Raw genomic sequence first — 20,102 nt, 5'->3', positions numbered from 1 at the left:
TTTGTTTGTATTTTTATAATCCATTTGATTTAAAACTTTGATTCATTTTCAATATATTATTAATACTATTTAAAAAATGAGTATTACAAGAAAATTATTCTACAACTTGCATACATTACAAAACCTTGTAACAAGTTTTAAAAATTACAAGTATTTTATTTGAACTAGTTAAAAAGTTCACATTACTTTTAAGTACATCTAAATATTTGTATTAAAAATACATTTCATATTAATGATTCTAGGAATCTCTTATATTGAAAGAATATAAAATTTTATTAGATTTCTAATATACAAAATGAACACTTTCAATATATTTTTTCTTTTGTTAATATTTTTAAAGAATATACTTCTTAAAAACTCTTATTTAGAATATTAATATAGTAATCAACAATTTTAAACTATTAAAGATAGATATTATAATGCTTTAAAATTCTTCAATATTTGAAATTTGATTTTGATTTTATATATACATAACAAAAACATATACAGGGTGGGCCAACGAAAACGAAACGGCAGAGTGTTCGTGTTCGTCCAAGCAAATCGCTCGGACAGGTCGATTTTATTCTCGAGGGGACATCTTTTTCAATAAAGTTTTTGCGATTCTGAATACAACAGACAACAAAAAATTTTAAAAACTCATTTATTTTGTATTAACTAAACAAACATTTATTTCGAAAAAAATGTTTGTTTAGTTAATATTCAGATTCGCAAAAGCTTTATTGCATAAGATGTCCCCTCGAGAATAAAATCGACCTGTCCGAGCGATTTGCTTGGACGAACACGAACACTCTGCCGTTTCGTTTTCATTGGCCTACCCTGTATGAGCCATTACTTTGAAAGTGGCCTAAGTCCATTTTCCAAAAATCTTTGTCGGCTGTTATAATGTTTACAATTCTACATTATTTTTCATTTTAAACAATTTGCAGCTTATTATGTTTGAAATTCATTAAGATTTTGGAAACAGAAAATTATCTGGTTAATAGAATAATAAAAATTTTATTTTGAAAGTGGCTTAAGTCCAGTTTGACAAGTATCAAACTAATATGCAGAATATCATGGAATAAAATTTTATTAGTTAATAATTACAATAATAAATCCATTAAATATAACACAATTTTACAACAATAATGCATCAATGGTGCTGGCTCCCTACCTCCTGTAATCCTAACACCTACCATAATCCTACCAGAAAATTAAAGAAACAAGTCATTTAAACTACTCACTAAAGTACAGTAAATGCAACTTTCATTTTATTGTACACTATTTACTTATTTCACTTATTGTTATTATGTTTTAATTTATTATTAAGGCATTTAATTGTGTTATTTTTACCTTAAATTATATGTATTTACTGTTTAAATTTATTTAAAATGGGTATTAATTCACTGGAAACCGATTAATTCACTTTCCATTATTTCTAATGGGAAAAATTGAGTCAGATTTTGAACAGTTCAGAGTTGACAGTCTACTGGAACAAATTAAATTTAAAAGACAAGGCACTACTTTATAGTACATTCCTGTTTTTATGGACTACCAGTTTCATGCATGATATAATATTTGTTTGGTCTCTTCTCATTTTATATACTTCATTAAAGTACATATTTTACTTTATTACTATATTATTTTATATAGTAATATATGTTATTTAATTTTTTCATTTTTAAGTTCACAAAATCAAAGTTCTATTGCAATTTCAAATATATTAAATGTCTAATTACATCTCCTTTCAATGTCAGATAATTAGGTAAAGTATATAATATTTTATCATCATAAAATTAAAACTTTAAATAAATTTATCAAATTTAAAAAAATGCAAGAAAATAATTAATCAATTCCAATCACTCCAAAAACGTTCCTTCATTCTTTTGCAATATTCTTTAATATTTTTCATATCCTCTAAAAAAAAAATAAGGAAACAAATTATTAAATATCAGTTTATTTTAAATGCTTTATAAATAAAGCAAACAAAATAAAAAGATCTATTTTACTCAAGTTTATATATAAGCTTTCATTAAAAAATATATATGAGTAAAATAATAAAATATTAAATAAAAATAAACAGAAAAAAGTAAACTTTGAGTAAAACTAAAAATAAAACCTTATTAATACATAACAATACAGTAGACCCTCCTATAACACGGATTCATATAACACGGTTTCCCATAACACGGTAAAAAAATTGCGATTGGTTTCATATAACATGGTAAAACGTCATCGCCGACTCGTGTCAGGACTAATATTTTTATGAAAATAGAAATGCATAGGCATAATCTAGCATACAGGGGGTATGCTGGATTATTGAGAGCTGAATTAGCTAGAGTAAACTATATATCCAGAAATTTTTAGAGACGATAAAACAGAATCTAACAAAATATAGATAATATATTGATTTGCCAAAATTAGTGCAATTGTAAAATCAATACTTTTCTTACAGAAAATGAAACAAACAATATGAAACCTGTAAAAGAGAGGTGGACAACCTTTTTTTAAATGGTAGCCAAAGAAAACATTTCTAAAGTATATGCTAGCTCAGTGGTTCTTAACCTGAATTTGACCGAACCCCTGGGGTTCGGCGAGTCAGTCTCAGGGGTTCGGCGGTCAACCACCTGACGTCATCGTGATGTAGAAACCGTATTGGTTTCGAAAACTAATGCTACATAACGTGGGTTCTATTGGGAAACTAACTTCTCTTACTCTCTAACTTCTACTACTCTCTAACTGAAATGAAGTAAAGAGGTCCCAATCGAATACACGTATAAACGACCTGCAAGACGGTCAAGCACACACCCGACTCATACGTTCGTGATGACACGCCCCACTCGGCTATCATTGGCTGCGGGTGATCACGCAACATCGCTTGGCCTTTCTATGCTGCAGGAAATTTGGTGCGCCCAGTATTCGAATTGTGACTGTCGTAATTGTACGTCGTGTGATTTCTTTTTTAATATTTTAATCCCTTCATACTATGTCGAGCAAAAAAAGAAAGTGGTCGGACGAATATGTACAATATCGATTCACATGTATAACGGAACGTGATGGGAGTCAGCGTCCTTGTTGCATGATTTGCAATGCCAAGTTGAGCAATTCTAGTCTAGCACCGGCAAAACTAAGAGAACACTTCTTTAATCTGCATGGAAATTACAAAAATACAACACTCGCTGAATTCAACGTGAAGAGGGCCAGATTTGATGAAAAGGGTAGTCTGCCTGTCCTCGACTTTGTACCCATCGATAAACCGATCCTTACAGCATCGTACGAAGTCGCTTACCTTATCGCAAAGCAGGGCAAACCACACAATATTGGTGAAAAACTCATAAAACCAGCCGTGTTGAAGATGGTGAATATCATGCTGGGAAAAGCGGCTGAAGTTAAGTTATCCCAAATTCCTCTTTCAAATGACACCATCAGTGACAGAATAGATGACACGAGCAAAGATATCTTGGCCCAAGTAGTTGCAGATCTGATTTCAAGCCCGGCAAAATTCAGCCTTCAACTCGACGAAATTACAGACGTTTCCAATCTAAGTCAGCTTGCAGTATTTGTGCGCTATGTGAAAGACGACGTTATAAAGGAAGATTTTTTATTATGTAAGCCTCTTACAACAACAACTAAGGCAGCCGATGTAAAGAAACTTGTGGATGACTTCTTCAAAGAAAATAATCTTTCGTGAGATATGGTTTCTGCAGTTTGTTCGGACGGAGCTCCAGCCATGCTGGGAAGAAAGTCTGGTTTTGGTGCGCTAGTGAAAGCCGATGCACCACACATCGTTGTTACACATTGTATTCTACACAGGCATGCGTTGGCAACAAAAACCATGCCTCCAAAACTGGCAGAAGTCTTAAAAATTGTAGTGGAATGCGTGAACTATGTGCGAAATAGTGCTCTGAGGCACCGCATCTTCAAGGAGTTGTGTAAAGAAATGCGGTCTGAATTCGAGGTACTTCTGTACCATTCAAACGTTCGGTGGTTATCCCGGGGACAGGTTCTGAATTGTGTTTTTGCCCTACGTGAGGAATTAGCCCTGTTTTTGCAAGAGCACCAACATGGTCATGCATATTGCTTCAAAAATTCTGAATTTATTCTCATGCTTGCGTACATGGCTGATATCTTTGCAGCTCTCAATCATCTGAATCAACAGATGCAGGGCGGTGGTGTCAACATCATCGAAGCGGAAGAAGCCCTGAAGGCGTTTCAAAAAAAGCTACCGTTGTGGAAACGACGAATAGAAAACGGCAACTTTGCAAACTTTACCCTGCTAGACGAATGTGTAAATAAGATTTATGATGTGCCTGGAATCGGAGATATTTCTGTATCGGGGGAACTGAAGCACGCAATTTCCATGCACTTAGACGAGCTTGCAAAGTCTCTTGAAGGGTACTTCCCTTCAAGAGAGTTATATCCAGCATGGGTGAGGCAGCCGTTTACGTTTGATGTTGAGAAAACAGATGTCAATGATACATACCTGGATGAAATCATTGAAATTCAGCAGAGCCAGGTTCAACAGCAACTCTTCAAAACAACAACGCTCTCATCGTTTTGGTGCCACCAAATAGTAACGTACTCTGCTATTGCGAAGAAAGCTCTGGAGATTTTGATACCGTTTGTGACAACATATCTTTGCGAGCAATCCTTTTCGAGGATGCTGGACCTTAAAACGAAGAAAAGGAACAGACTTAGTTGCGAAAATGACATGCGAGTGGCACTTTCCAAGGTAAAGCCTCGCATTTCCGAACTGGTGTCTAAAAGGCAACAGCAGCAGTCACACTGATTTTAAATTTTGTTTTTTGTTCTTAATGTTTTGTTCTTTGTTTGTAATGTTTTGTTCTGTAATGGTTTTGTTTATTTTGTGGACCAATAAAATATATACGTATGTTTTGAATTTGAAAAATTATATTTTATTTTTCCAATTAAAAGGGGTTTGGTGAATGCTCATATGAAACTGATGGGGTTCGGTACCTCCAGCAAGGTTAAGAACCACTGTGCTAGCTAAATTCTTTCAACTTTCATAATTTACAAGATTTTTTTAGAAATATTAAAATGGTGTATAATGAAAACATTATGAAATAAAGTTTTATATTATTTATAGTAATATTTATACATGCTCATGAGTATAATAAATTTTATTAACATATCAAAAAATAAAATACAAATTTAAGATATTCCATTTATTGCAAGTATTTTACAAAAAGTCTATATGCTGGATTTCATGTTTTACAGGCTGGATTTAACCCATAAGCTGTAGGTTGCCCACCTCTGCTCTAATATTAACAAATAATTTAATTTTACTGAACATTTACATATTACTTGAATTTTGTATCCAGTTGTATGTGTGTTTCATTCAAAATATTAGATATTAAACAAATCAATTTAAAAAAATAAAATAAGTATCATCTATATAAAATTTTAATATATTTACTTAATAAATTCAAAAATACTTACCATTTATTAATTTTTCAAATTCTGGCATTGGAGTATAAACTAACTGAGCGAGAAATCCAAATAAGGCACAATCAACTTCTGATGGTTCATTTCCCATAAAAAACTTTTTATTTCCTTAAATAAATAAATTATATTTCAATTAAACTTAGAAAATATTTATTAAAAGTCTGATTTTATTTCAGATCTGAAATATGATTGAGTGTTCAATCAAATCTATTTCAAAATACTTTTAATCTCAATTTCAATAAAAATAATTAATGTAAAAAAATCTACTAACAAGAAAATTAATCAAAAATTAATAAAGTAATTAAATCATTCCATGATTATTTTATATTTAATTACAGAAATAATAAAATTACTGAATAATTCATGAAAATCAAAATTTAGTTAATAAATGTATGAATAATTTTTAAAATAGTTTTAGTCATCATTTGCATATAACTACATGAAAAGATCTGAGATTACTTTTCTAAATTTAAATATTTACACTCATTTTAGTTCTTGAAAGTGAAAACAATATTTTTTTCCTTGTTATATTGTTCTATGCTGCTGTCTTTTACAAAACTTTAAGTAAATACTAGATTTTAAACATTAACTAGAAGTTTTATAAACACTTTTCTAATCAGAAATAATTCAACCATTCACTAATATTTCTGTTTATTTTAATTAGGAATAAAAATATATACAAAATTATGATTACCAGAACATTATTATTATGCAATTTAATACTTTAATGTTAATATTTTTTTAACTTCATAATTGGAGTGATCATAATTCAAAATCAAACACATCATTGCATTTTCCACAAAATTCAATTAAACATGACTTTTAATAAAAATAAAACATATTGAAATCCTACAAATTACATTTAAAAATAATTCATAGAGTTGATTGTTTTCAGTTTTATATTCTGCTATTATATTTCACTATACTTCTTAAGGATAAAAATATTTATTTTTTACAAACGAGACAAGTCGCTCCAAAATTTATTAGACGATCACCATTTACACTGATGTTCCAGAACAATTTTATAGACAGCCGGACCTTCCTTTACTCAACTGCCTACTTTTTAAAAAGTCCCTTTAAAAAACACAGAAAAACCAATAAAGTTAAAAAATCTTTAAAATTGGTATGGTAATCTTACGACATCTTCTTTAAGTCATCCTTATCCCGTCAAGATCTCGGCTCCTTTTATCCACTGAGAATTAGCGCTGTTTAATGTAGATTACGCCGATATATCCCTCTGGTGACGAATTTAAATTTAAATTTACGTAAGATTACCATACCAATTTTAAAGATTTTTTAACTTTATTGGTTTTTCTGTGTTTTTTAAAGGGACTTTTTAAAAAGTAGGCAGTTGAGTAAAGGAAGGTCTGGCTGTCTATAAAATTGTTCTGGAACATCAGTGTAAATGGTGATTGTCTAATAAATTTTGGAGCGACTTGTCTCTTGTTTGTAAAAAATATATTTATCCATCCGACGAAAATTAAACAAAAATATTTATATTTGATGAAAATTGTAACTTTGATTTAAAAGTGATAAAATTCTTTACTGCATTTTTAATACTTTATTACTCGTTAAAATTCTTGAACTTTTATACTGTTTCTTTACAACCTTTATTTTTCAAATTTTAATAAACATATATAGTATAAAGACTCCAACCAATGCCGAATTATCGGGCTAGAAAACAGCTATAGCAACATTAATAATTTTAAGATAATTTGGCATTGGTTGAAGTCTATGTATAATGGGTTAGTTGTTGTTTATTTATATACATATATAGTATAAACCAAGTTTATGAGTGTACTCAAGAGTTTCTTGAAAATCTCTCATCAAAATTGTGTAAATAGGGATAAACTTATCTATTATTTCTTATGATCAAAATACTTATCTCATTCAACATAATTGTCACCAAATCCTTATTCTACAAATAGCATTAAAGTGCTATTCAACACCTATTTAGCTAATGATTCTAAATAAAATAAAACAAATATAATGAAATTGTTGACTAGATTATTCCCCAATATAGAAGAAATAAAATAACAGAAACAATACAAAATAAGAAAAATATATGTTATTGGGCTTTTTTTTTATTTAAGAACATGCAAACACAAGTTAGTTAAGACAATAAGTAAGATGAAAACAAGTAATATAGAATAGAATAAAATTGTTTTTAATTTAAAAAATTATTATCACTGATTGAAGGGTTTTTAATATCATATAGTAATAAAGGAGATTAAACTGCATAATAGAGCATAACCATAATAGAGTAAATAATATACTGTCTAACAAACAAACATGTTTTGCAAATAAAACAAAGAAAATGAAGATAAGAACCAAAAAGCCATCTAATCTTGTTAAACCTTCTACATAAACATAAAAAATAATGCTGTAAACACACACTTTAAATGTTCATGAAAAACACATAGCAAAAACTAAAACATTGGCAACTAAATTATTTATTTATTATCTTCGCAATGAATATAATATAAATAATCTATATAAATAAAAATGTAATGTTCATTTGTTCCTAACAGCTAATCTCTGAAAGTTCTTCACCGTTTGCTTTGAAATTTTCACACAACGTTCCATTCAAATACGAGCGTGTTTTTATATAATATACATGTCAAAATTCCCTCCCTCCACGAATTAATAATAAAAAGTTATTTTTTAATGAAATCTCATAACAAATGGCACCACACACAATTTTAACTTTGTACTAGTGTGTCCTAGTTTTTCTTAAACAAATATTTTTCACCTGGAAAATTATGAAATATTTAGCTATAAAAGTTTAAAAATTAAATTGTATTTACAATTTCATATTTTTTTTTTTTTTTGTTAACTATTGCCATATAGTTCAAGAGACATTTCTGAGAATGAAACTTTGGTTCGAGACATTAAACTTACAGGAGATGCACTCTCTTAATGACATTTTTCTCACGATCCAACTACGTCGTAAGAGCGGGGATACTACCGCATACATTTTAATCAGAATAATATTAGAATTATTTTTAAAGGTAATTTGATGTTTAAAGAGGAATTAATCTATATAAATAAAAATGTAATGTTTGTTTGTTCCTAATAGCTAATCTCCGAAAGTTCTTTACCGATTGATTTGAAATTTTGACATAACGTTGCATTTGAATATGCGCGTTTTTATATAATATAGATGTCAAAATTCCCCCCGCGGAGGAGAGGGACAAGATTAAGGCTTACCGCAAAGAACTCAGCTTCTATTATACTATTTTCGATGCAGTTTTTTGCGTTTTTGATTGCATTTTAATAGGGTACGTCAAGAGAATGTACACTAAGAAGGGATTTTTCGAAATTCCCCCACAGGGAAAGTGTTATACATTTATAATAGATACATTTTGAGCCACAGCAACACATGGTCTGCTAGTTTCTAATAACTAGAATTCTTTGAAAGTTATATTTCATTAAATTTAACAGATAAATTATAATAATTTTCAAAAGATATGGGCTACTAGAAAAAAATTACAATTTTTATTGTGACTTTAACAAATTTATAATCAAAAATGTGGTTATCATTGTTTTTCAACCAATTAAACATGTGTTGTATCACAATATATAGAAAACTGCTCATTGTAGTCTTCAACTTTATCTTTATTTGCACATATTTTACTACTAAAATTTATTTAATTTTGTACAAATTTTTTAATCAAAATAAACTTCTAATCTCAATCTAAATCTTTATATTGTTTAATAACATTCTCTATTAATATAATTAGAGTCTATCATATTTATAAAATCTTACCTAAATAAACACTCAATGCTAAAATGTCATTTCTTGCCATATCCATAACTTCAGTATCTGTATGTCGCCCAATACCTTGATTCCAAGACTGTCGTTTTAAAATTCGTCGAATAATAGGAACAAGCAATAAACGAAGAGGAAATGACCACGTTGTAGCTTTTATCACATTGCAATCATCATCAAAAAACCATCGATAGAGAATAAGACACCTGTTTACATAAATTAAAATATATCTACTTATATTTTTTGATACCTACATACATTTATTTTAAAAATATACACACATTTACTTATTTATAAATTTTAAATATATTTTATATCTATCACTTAAACCAGGGATGAGCAACCTTTTTTTATGCAAGGGCCGCATTTTAAGACTTTTGAACTGATGCGGGCCACATACAAGAGAAAGAAAAAAAATGTTGGTAAATCAGAATTATTTATTCATATATAATTATAAATTAGCATAGGTATACTTAATTTAGCTTCTGGAACTAATGTAAACGTAATATATTGGAAATATTTGGTTAAATATTCGTCACTTCTAGTTTTAAATTAGTTTCCATGTGTCTGTTAGCCAGTTATTTGTTTTAATTTTTACTAAATTCATTGCGGGAAAAACTATTCACATACATAAGTTGTAAAAATAATGTTTGAATTTTTGCTGCATACTTCCTTAAGCTGGGAAATTGATATATTTATTCACATTTTATGCGTCGCGGGCTGCAAAATATATGAATGCGGGCCACATGTGGCCCAGGGGCCGCAGGTTGCCCATCCCTGATTTAAACCATAAGTTTTCAATAAAAATACTTTTAATTTTAAATCTTCTTTCTTTTATTAAACATTTGTATGTTTCATACTATTGTGAGCCTGCGGATTTTTACGAGAATTTTTAAAACTAATGTAAAGTGATTTTCTCTAAAATGTAAACATCTCCAATAGAAAAACTCTCCTTGCAGAGAATCAGATTGGAGGTCACTGGTTATATCAACAATCGAGTGGGAAAGTTGACACTTAGCTGTCAAGGAATGCATCATCATCATCAACAACGAATGATCACATAACTCCTTTCCCACAACAATTGTATAAAAGAGACAGACAGCGGAAGTGCACAGCGTTCATACTTGGAAGTTATATTTTTGTAATTGTGGCCTGTCAATCTCCATGCAACAGACTAGGATCCCAGACGAGAAGACATTCAACAGCTACGACTCTTCCTATAGATGACATTTGCCATAACGACTCTTTACTCCCGCATAGAGGTAATTATTAGTGGACTGCAAACTCTCTCTCTCAATGGAATTAGGAATAGCTATCATAGGGTAGAGCTCCACTGTATAAATATTACACTTTATAACCGCATTTAGCTGCATCTAGCTTTATATAACCTATATAGGTATTTAGTTCTGTATATCCTCCTGTAAAGTGGATTTAGACATTCAATAAATGCTTTGTTTATTTGTTAAACCTGTCAACCTGTCTTACTTGGCACATGGACACCTATCGACTTGTCCACCCCCTTGCCTCTCGAAAAAAAAAAAGCCATCCTAAAGACAAAGTGGGCAAGTTTTACCAATTCGACGTGTAAGTGGAATACAGGCTTTTGACAGTGTGCCCTCGTATTCTCATACTATATTTTATAAAACATGCAAATGCTTCATACTATTTAAAACTAAAAAATTGTTTTATAATATATTTGTAAGTTATAAATACAAATTTAAAATTTCATTTTTATTATCCTAAATTTAATATTAGGTCATTAAAATTTGATTTAAACTCTGTTTAAAACCAGCATAGTAAAAGAACTGCATAAAATAGTATTATTTAAACATTTACTTTTTTAAATTTGCATTCAATATATACTTAAATATAAATTATATTATTAACACAGCATTATTATTAAAAGGACATTCAAGTATTTTGTAAACATAACCTCTGACATTTTGACCACCTGCTTTCCCTCTATAATACCCATATTCAAACATTGTGCTGACAATCTTCTAAACTATGTAAAACCATGTTCATCTATCTCATTTATATTCTAATTAACATACAAAAATAAACAAGCAATTATTTTATTGTGACATAGTCATAATCATATTTTTTAATTTATTTAATTTAAAATATATGCTTACAACCAGAGCTGGATTTGCATTTTCGAGGGCCCTACGACAAGCAAGGCTTTGGAGCCCTTAAAAATAATAAGTATGTCTGAAATTAATCTTATTTGACTTATTCACATAAGGATTTTTTATAAATTCTCACTGTACCTTTGTTTTAAAGTAATTTCTTTGTTAATGACTGAAAATCTCAGCAACCTTGTGAAAGCTTTAAAATTTATAACTTTTCGAAAATTAATACTTTTATTTGGACTCCAAATAAAAGTATTAATTTTTCTCCAGAATGTAAACAAACAAGAAACAAGTTTGAAAAATATTCAAAAATTTCAAATTAATGTTCAAAATTGGATATCTTAACAGATTTTCAAATTTGCTGCATCATCTTTTAGATCCTTTAGAAATGGCTCTTATTTTTTTTATTAAAAGTTTATAAAAGTTGAAATCTCATTGACAGTTTTGGGGCCTGTAGAAACGCGGAGCCCTAGGATGCAGCCTACTCAGCCTATAGGTAAATCCAGCACTGCTCACCACTTTCAAATTAGCAGTCTTGCCCTATAACTTTATTGTTAAAGGAAAATTATTATGTAAAGAGGTACATCATACTTTAACAACACTGTCGTGCTGTCATCTATCTAATTTCAGAGGACATTTTTGAATTGAAATAACATGACTTCCAGTTTGCATCAGAAGTTCGCACACAGTTAATCGAGACCTCCTGCCCCTAAGGTTTTGTCTGGTCTTGTCTTTCGTCTATCTAACTCTGTTCTCAATGTTAAGGAAAGACGGACAAACAGACAACAGTGGAAACTTATAGGTCTACAATTTTTTCAAATTGCAACCCAACTAGATAAATTCTAATGCTTAATGTATTAGTTCTAATACTTAATAAATTCTAAAGTGTAATGCTTTCAAATCAGGCAATGAATACATTATAATGAACCATTTCAAGTTAATTAAATCCTCTGGTGCATATTATAAACTTCACTACAGTGAATCCTGAATTAAACAAAGTCATATTAAGCAAGTTATTTCTGTAGTATATTGTGAAAAACAATTTATCATCATCATCAAGTATAAATTTTTTAATGTATTTGCTATCTGAATATTTATTAGTAGTCTTATATAATTTTTTCCTCTCTTTAAATCTTATTAAAACATTATTCTTCTTTTGGCCACAGATAGACTAGTAAGTGTTCAATATTTTTATTTGTATTGAGAGTAGTCAACAGCATAAGATTTTAAACATATGATTATAATATATTTTATACATTTATTAATTGATATAAAATAATTTCTTCTCTTATTATATTGATTACATTTTTAAAAATTCTTAAGCTACAAAATAATTATTTTTTTAGTTATTACTGATAAAATATTATCCATTACTTCATTATTTGTTATATTTTAACAATTTATTAGACACTTTTTGAATTATTGCTATAAACTAAATTTATAAGAAAAATAAAATAAGATTTATTTGAACATATTCAACTTATGTAAACACTAATTCACTTTCCTCTCATTCACATAAACAATTATAAGATTTCCTTTCCCATCAAACATTTGCATAATACTTGAATTCCTTCCAATTACTCTTTAACAATTAAAATTGTTATGCAACATTATAAAATTGTTATAAAATGCTTTTTAAACATTTATATTAAATATTTTAAAAAATTCAAATCTTAAAACTATATACCAGAAAAAATGATCTTCTGCCATTATTCTGAGTGCCCTAGCTATAGCTTTTTGTTCATTTGACAAATTTGAACTGAGATTAATGTTATATTTTTCATTAAGAAATTCAATTATAAGTTGAGAGTCACCCATTTCCATTCCATTTAATGTAATATATGGTACTTTGCCTTTCGGTCCAGTTGAGGAACCAGAAAAATCATTCTAAAAAAAATAAATAAATAGTTTTAAAGTTTAACACAAATTAAATATGATTAAAATTTTTTAAAACATAATTTAAAGGAATAAAAACTTATATATATATATAATAATAATAATTCTTTTTATTACAGGTCTTTGTTAGAGATGAATGATATATGATCTGATTTATTGTTTCATCATGCACAAAAAAATTTTTAAAAATTAATATTTATTAACATTAAAAAAAATACATTTATAGAAATTATATACAGTAGTTAATAGTATATTTATAATTTAAATAAAAAATTTTAATTCCAAATAAAATGTGTAAAACAATATTCTTTAATTCAAAAAGCATTTGATGAAATGGCCAAAGAAGTAAATATACATTCACAAAATAAAACACTACAATAAAAGTGTCTTTGTCCTTTCATAAAATATTTGTTATATTTTTTATTTGTGCTGTCATCATAGGGAAGATTGTAATATTTTGCATATTGAAGCAGACAAGAAGCAGTGGCATAGCGTAGTGGGGGCGGCGGGGGCAGCCTATCCCGGGCGGCACTTTAAGGGGACAACAAAATTTCACAATAAATAATAATAATACCTAAATAAGGGAGCAGCAAAATTTTCCTTTGCCCCGGGCGGCTGACACCCACGCTACGCCACTAACAAGAAGCCTCTAAATAAAAGTCAACTTTGCCTAGGATTGTTATTTCTGAGGTGAGAGAAAAGGACAAAAGAAGACACTTTTATAGTATAGTCTTTTATTTTGTAAACTTAAAAAAAAAACTCATGAATGATTGTGAAACTTAGTATTATGTTATAATTTATAAGACTAAACTAATATGTTCAATAAATCAAATTTATTCTTTATTTATTATGACTTTTTATGTCCTACAAATAAAATTTATTATAATTCATATTCTACGATAACTGTATACTAAATTTAAAGAATCAGTTTTGTTTTTTACATCTCAGTTTGCAACATTTGTATTTATTGCATGCTGAAAATGTTCATAAAATGTCAAAAACTTTATTTAATAGAGAAAAATTTTAGTTTACTAAACTTATTAGCAATTTGATTTTCTTTTAATTTAAAAAGCTGTATTTTTCTTTTATTTAAATGCTTTATGTACTGTACAACATGCACACATTCTCCATCTCACATCCTGGTTTCTAAATAGCTGAATTAAGCAGAGGAACATATTTCACGTTGTATTATATTGACTGGATATATATGCTTAAAACAATGTTGATATTGCAACCTAGAAAGAAATAAACTGGCTCACGATGAAAATGCAACAAATACAAATAAATAACTCAGTAATAGGATAGCTCTATGCATTATCTTGAATAAATTTCAATAGTCTTAAAATTATACATTCTATGATAAGCCTTAAAAATTCTTCGGATAGAAAAAAATTTCATATATTTTATAATTAAAATTTTAATTTCTAAAACATTGCAATATTCTGATCTATACATATATAATAACTAAAATAGTAAATGAAAGAAAATATTCATACTATACCTCATAAGGGATTTTAGCCATTCTTAAGTACGTTTCCAATTTTAAAACAAATGGGGATAAACTTGGTATACCAACAGATCTTGAAAAATGATGTAATATTACAACATCTTTCCTTTTCTTACTATAATCTAATTGTTTCCTGAAATTAACAAATAATTATGTAAAATTGTATTAAAATATTTTTATGAAAAATAATAATAATCCACTATAATCCTTACAAAATCAATCATTGCCACCAATTTCTTCAAGATGATCTTCAAACTAAAACTGAGAGTCACTCTATTGTTTTAGATCAAAATGGAAGTGGACAATGCCTTTCAATGGAACATTGTTTTATGGGGAGAGAAAAACCCATTTTTATCTTAATGGGGCAGTCAACACTCAAAACTGACAAATATGGGCTAAGTTCCAGTTGTTATCCACCAAATTCCCCTATATTGGCTGAAGATTGTTCTTTGGTATGGCTTCATATCACATTTCAGTAACCTGTTCCATTACAGAACATTATCTTCACATGCTACATAGCTTTGAAATTCCACAACTGCAACAAATATGGATGAAATGAAACAATTTCTAGCAAGATACAGTTCTGCCTCATATCACAAGATAAGTGTGACAGCTTTTATGAAATCATTTTACTGAAGACAGAGTAATTAGTTACTTTTTTCATGGCAAGGCCATGAAAAAAGTAACTACCATGGCCATAATAACCTGATCTTATACCATATGATTTTGGCTGTAAGGTCACCTCAAAACCAATGTCTATTTGAGGAGGTGTCCCTAACCTAGCTGCTTTAAAGGACATGAGCAGAACATGTTCTCCAGATGAGTTGCATTCTGCACTTGAGCATACTGTGTATTACATGATTGTATGGACTTTCTGACTAAGACAACATCAGAGACATCTTCCAACATCATGAATAAACAATAAATGATATTCAGGTTATGATAATAAAAATTTTAAATTGTATTTTACATTTATTTCTTTGTGTTCCTCCATATGGTATTATATGTTGAAGAGCAGCATATTTACCCTATCAGCACATATTGGAACTAAATTTTATCATGCAATCCCTCTCCCCATGCCTTAAATAGCCTACATACAAATTTTGGTGCCATTCAGCTTATTCAATGAAGCTACAGAGCACTCTACATAGAGATAATTTAAATAACTACCTATATATAACTAAGTAATAACAAAGAAAGACAAGAAGTGTTTTCCTTAAAATATCTTATATATCAATTTAATAACATACATAAATTTCCTATTTATTTTCCTTCAAAAGATTAATTCTTTGTAATGTAATATTTTAACTTATTTTTTTAGAATGGTAAATTTCTTATATGTGCAAAGTTAAATCAAAATAACAATTTATTCAATATAATAATTACTGTAAGATTTTAAAAACACAACTTAGTTGTGGTAAGGTTTTTAAATAAATTTGCAGTATTAAATTTTAAAAATATTTTGATATTTTCTTTTATAACTTAATTGCATGTGTTGCAATATAATTATACGATTTCTCACACAGACAGATTTATTTAACACTTTATGCAAGAAAACCTCAAGGTCACTTTATAAAATGCATAGATTGATCTTCAAATATCAATTTATCCTTCAAAATAAAAGAAAATACTAAATTTTAAATATAAATCAGTAATTTAATTGTAGAAAGAAATAATGATAAGTTGAAGCTACTATTCATAATCAAACACATTAATAAAGCTAAGCAAAAGCTTATTTTTATCAAATAATATCTCTAATCAATTTCCTCTCCATTAATGAGAAAAATAATACAAACTTAAATACAAAATTTAATTATATCTACAATAGTTAAATACTGATTCAAATAAAAAGTTGAAGTACTTTAAAAATATTCATTATAATAAAAGCATAAATTTCTTACTTATTTTGTTTTGTATTCCTCATATACTATCATAACAAAATATATTTCTATTTGTTATAAATTAAACATTAAAATTAATTTCTAAATTATGATAAAATTTTAAAATTCAATACAAAAATACGCATCATGAATTAAACATTCCGAAACTAATTGCAATTAATATTCTATAAAGGTTAAATTTTACTGACAGACAACATTCATTAATTATTAAGCACTAATAATCAAGGACTGCAGGTGTTTTTTTTAAGTAATGTCTTCTCTACAACACAGCAAGGCCATAGAAATTTATCATCTTTTTTCTCATAAATTTCGTTATACAAGTTATAAAACCTGGTATCCATTGAATAAACATTGAAGTATAAATACATGTTTTTTATTTGAATTTTTAAATTTTGATTAGGGTTTCTTATTTCCCGGTCTTTTGCTTGTCCCGGGATTCCGGGATAAAAGTGAACTGTTTCCCGGGATCCCGGGAAATCCCGGGATATAATAAATTATTTTTAAAATATAAAAAATATCTTGAAATCGAATGATATCATTATTTTTCATTTTTTAAAGTAATTTAAGTGTTCTACAACCTCCAAAATCGTATTAATAATGATGTGTAAAATATGTATTAAAAATACCTTTGAATTACGTAGAAAATTCACAAATAAAAAAAAATTTGTTAAAGTTTGTTCGAAACTGCTTATAACAAAAATTGCCTACGAATTGAGTTAAAAATTTAAAGAAAAAAAACTGAACTTTGATCAAACTTCTAACTTAGAAAATGATATTTTTTATTTAAATAAAACATAATACAAATATTACTGTAAATTTTTATAATGAGATTTTAAGAAACAAAGATGGTCGATACTCCGATCACTCAATCTGGTTCTTAATTTGGTAATAAAAAGTCCTGCTGCCGAGAATGCCCTTTCTGATTCAATCGATGTGGGTGGAATCGTTTTTAACGCATTTAACAGAAGACAGATGATGTGTGTTTTTTCACCTGTAGCCTCAAAGATTTCTATTTCGTTCTCGAGACGCGTTTCAGTACTGCTTTTGTTGTCCACTTTTCTTGATCTGTCTATCTCAGCTTCTTTGATAGCAGCATCAAGCTTTTCAGCTAAAGTCATTGCAGATGAGCTTGCGACATCTGGTAGTTGATCTGTATCACCGGAAGTAGAATCAGTAGATACTTCAAAAAGACGATCTAACATCTGTTTTGCTGATAAAATTAACATAGTCTTGGTTGGTAAGGCTGGCAAACTTTTTTCACTTGGGAAAGTTGAAACTTTTCCATAATTCTTTCCACTATTGAGATATTGTATGAGGCCAGTCAGTTTTACATTTCTTCTCTCTGCTATGCGTCGAATAAACGACTCTTTTAGTCTTCTTGAAAAAGGTGTGTTTAGTTGATTTAACTCATTTATAATAAAAGAAAAAATACCTTCCGATGAAAGTAAAGTCGATCCTCTGTTGCCAAGCTTTTCTGCTCCAGCTTTTAATGGCTGCAGTGATGCCACGATGTCACGAATTACAGTAACTTCTTGTTTGTCAAGATCAAAATTGTCCGTATCTTTATTACAGTCAATGATTGCTTTCGATATGGATGATCTTATTTTAATAAATCGCTCTAACATGGCTAAAAGGCTATTCCATCGGGTTTTGGAATCCAGAAATAAGTGCAAATTTTTCCCATGTTCCTGTTCAACGTATTTTTGTAAGATGTTATTCTTTAAAGGTGATTTGCGAAAAAATTTTGCTATTTTTCTAACCTTATTAATGATTTGAGAACAGACTATTTCATTACCTAGTGTGTCATGTAATTCAAATGAAATATCTATATCGAAAGGAACTTCAGCCAAACGCTCACACAAAACACTTTCAAAATCAATACTATAACTAAAGTCTTCTTCATCTTTCTCAATATCGTCATTGCGCTCTTCATCTTCAGTTTGAATTTCTTCAGAAAGAGGGACTGCTACTGAAGTGGTTGACTTTTGGTACAAAACATCACATACCGCTAAATGAATTCCGTGTGCATAACATAACTGATGCTCACATTCAATTAACCTTCCAAATTTCACCATTACAGCTGCACCATCAGTAACACAGGCTTAAATTAAATATAAATGCATTCCGGCATTCTGACAGTTTATGAGTTAATTATACTTTCTATTTGTAAAATTTCTTCAATCTTAACACAAAATAAGAAAAAAGTGAACTTTTAAAAAAATTGCGGGATTTCCCGGGATGAGAAAAATTTCCCGGGATATTTCCCGGGGTAAAAAAACAGCCGGGATCCCGGGATCCCGTTTCAGAAACCCTAATTTTGATGTATTACATTGCAATTAAATTAATATACATTCTCAACATCAAAATAAAAACAAACAGACACCAACAAATTGCCGTAAATAATCGGGCTATAATTTGGAAATAATAATTATGAATTCCAAATTATAGCCAGATTATTTACGGCAATTTGCGTGTGTCTATTTGCTAAGCATCGGGTTTTGGTTGGTGTTTATATCAAAAACAAACAAGTATACATCACAACAAATATACAAGCAAATAGTATATTATGCAATTAGTTTATAATATAGGCAATTATGGCACGAATGGAAATTTGGCACACCAGTGAGGCGAGTGGGCCAATTTTCACGAATGCCATAATTGCTAATTATAAACCAATTGTCATACGGTATTTTGTGGTTAGACTACACCTATAACACTACACTTATGGAACTCAAAATCATGTATAAACACAATGTTTGTGGTACCTGTGTTGTGCCACAAACACTGTGTTTATACATGATTTTGAGTTCCATAAGTATAGTGTTATAGGTGTAGTCAATTATTTTATATTAAATATGTTATTTTACAAATAAATATTACTATTTTAGATGTTGATACAGATATTAAATGAAAATAATGGAAGTAATACCTTTTATTCTTCATTAAAATGACTTTACGTGACGTAATAACAGCAGCAGCAAACAACACAAAATACAACACTACTCTTGGTGTCCTTTTCACTGTTTGAAAAGAAAAAGCATTTCCTAAGAAAGTCGACAGAGAATTTCGGGTAGCGTCGAGAGAATTCCACATGATTCCAAGCTATCTGTTAAACGTGTGAAAAACAAATATTACTTGTTGTATATATTGTTATCGTTATGGTCGTCAGAGCCGGATAACAGTTCCAGGTTTTCCTCATCCCACAACAGGCAATATGTTACGAGCGCCACCTACTTTTTTTGTAGATTTAGGCTTTTTTTTTTTTTTTTTTTTTTTATCTCAGAGAGCGCTAAAAGACCGGGGTGCCACCTACTAATCACAATGGTGACTGAAAGAAGCAATTTTGATCTATCCAATTGGAGATAAATTTCATAACAGGAATTGATCTAAAAATATGTATTTTCTTTCATAGTTCATACAAAATACCAGTCACGAAGTCTGGCTCTCCT

At 29.2% G+C, this 20,102-nt stretch overlaps 1 protein-coding gene across 2 annotated transcripts; it reads right to left on the bottom strand.

The window, feature by feature from the left end:
- Positions 1–1,044: 1,044 nt before the first annotated feature.
- Positions 1,045–19,868, bottom strand: LOC136970817 (failed axon connections homolog). Of its 2 annotated transcripts, none has more exons than XM_067265286.1 (6): positions 19,583–19,868; positions 14,747–14,885; positions 13,037–13,236; positions 9,215–9,423; positions 5,440–5,553; positions 1,045–1,896 (listed from the first exon to the last, which is right to left on the bottom strand). In XM_067265286.1, exons 1-6 carry the CDS (start codon positions 19,744–19,746, stop codon positions 1,829–1,831), a joined length of 894 nt encoding a protein of 297 aa, XP_067121387.1. In that variant the 5' UTR covers positions 19,747–19,868; the 3' UTR covers positions 1,045–1,828. The 2 variants fall into 2 exon arrangements, with proteins under 2 accessions (XP_067121387.1, XP_067121388.1); XM_067265287.1 differs by lacking the exon at positions 19,583–19,868 and adding an exon at positions 14,965–15,319.
- Positions 19,869–20,102: the final 234 nt, after the last annotated feature.

This window comes from Centruroides vittatus, unplaced genomic scaffold, assembly GCF_030686945.1.
Source record: "Centruroides vittatus isolate TY-2023 unplaced genomic scaffold, ASM3068694v2 contig_2194, whole genome shotgun sequence".
In the NCBI taxonomy this organism is placed as follows: domain Eukaryota; kingdom Metazoa; phylum Arthropoda; class Arachnida; order Scorpiones; family Buthidae; genus Centruroides; species Centruroides vittatus.
The sequence above is the reverse complement of the archived record's forward strand: the minus strand, read 5'-3'. Positions and strand labels throughout refer to the sequence as shown.

What these genes read in the sequence shown, in the direction of transcription:
- LOC136970817 (XM_067265286.1), bottom strand. Translation starts at nt 19,746, where the DNA reads ATGTGGAATTCTCTCGACGCTACCCGAAATTCTCTGTCGACTTTCTTA. An exon ending in TGGCTAAAATCCCTTATGAG is followed by an intron (nt 13,237 to 14,746) that starts GTATAGTATGAA and finishes TATTTTTTTTAG; the next exon opens with AATGATTTTTCTGGTTCCTC. An exon ending in ATTTGAAAAATTAATAAATG is followed by an intron (nt 1,897 to 5,439) that starts GTAAGTATTTTT and finishes TTTTTTTTTTAG; the next exon opens with AGGATATGAAAAATATTAAA.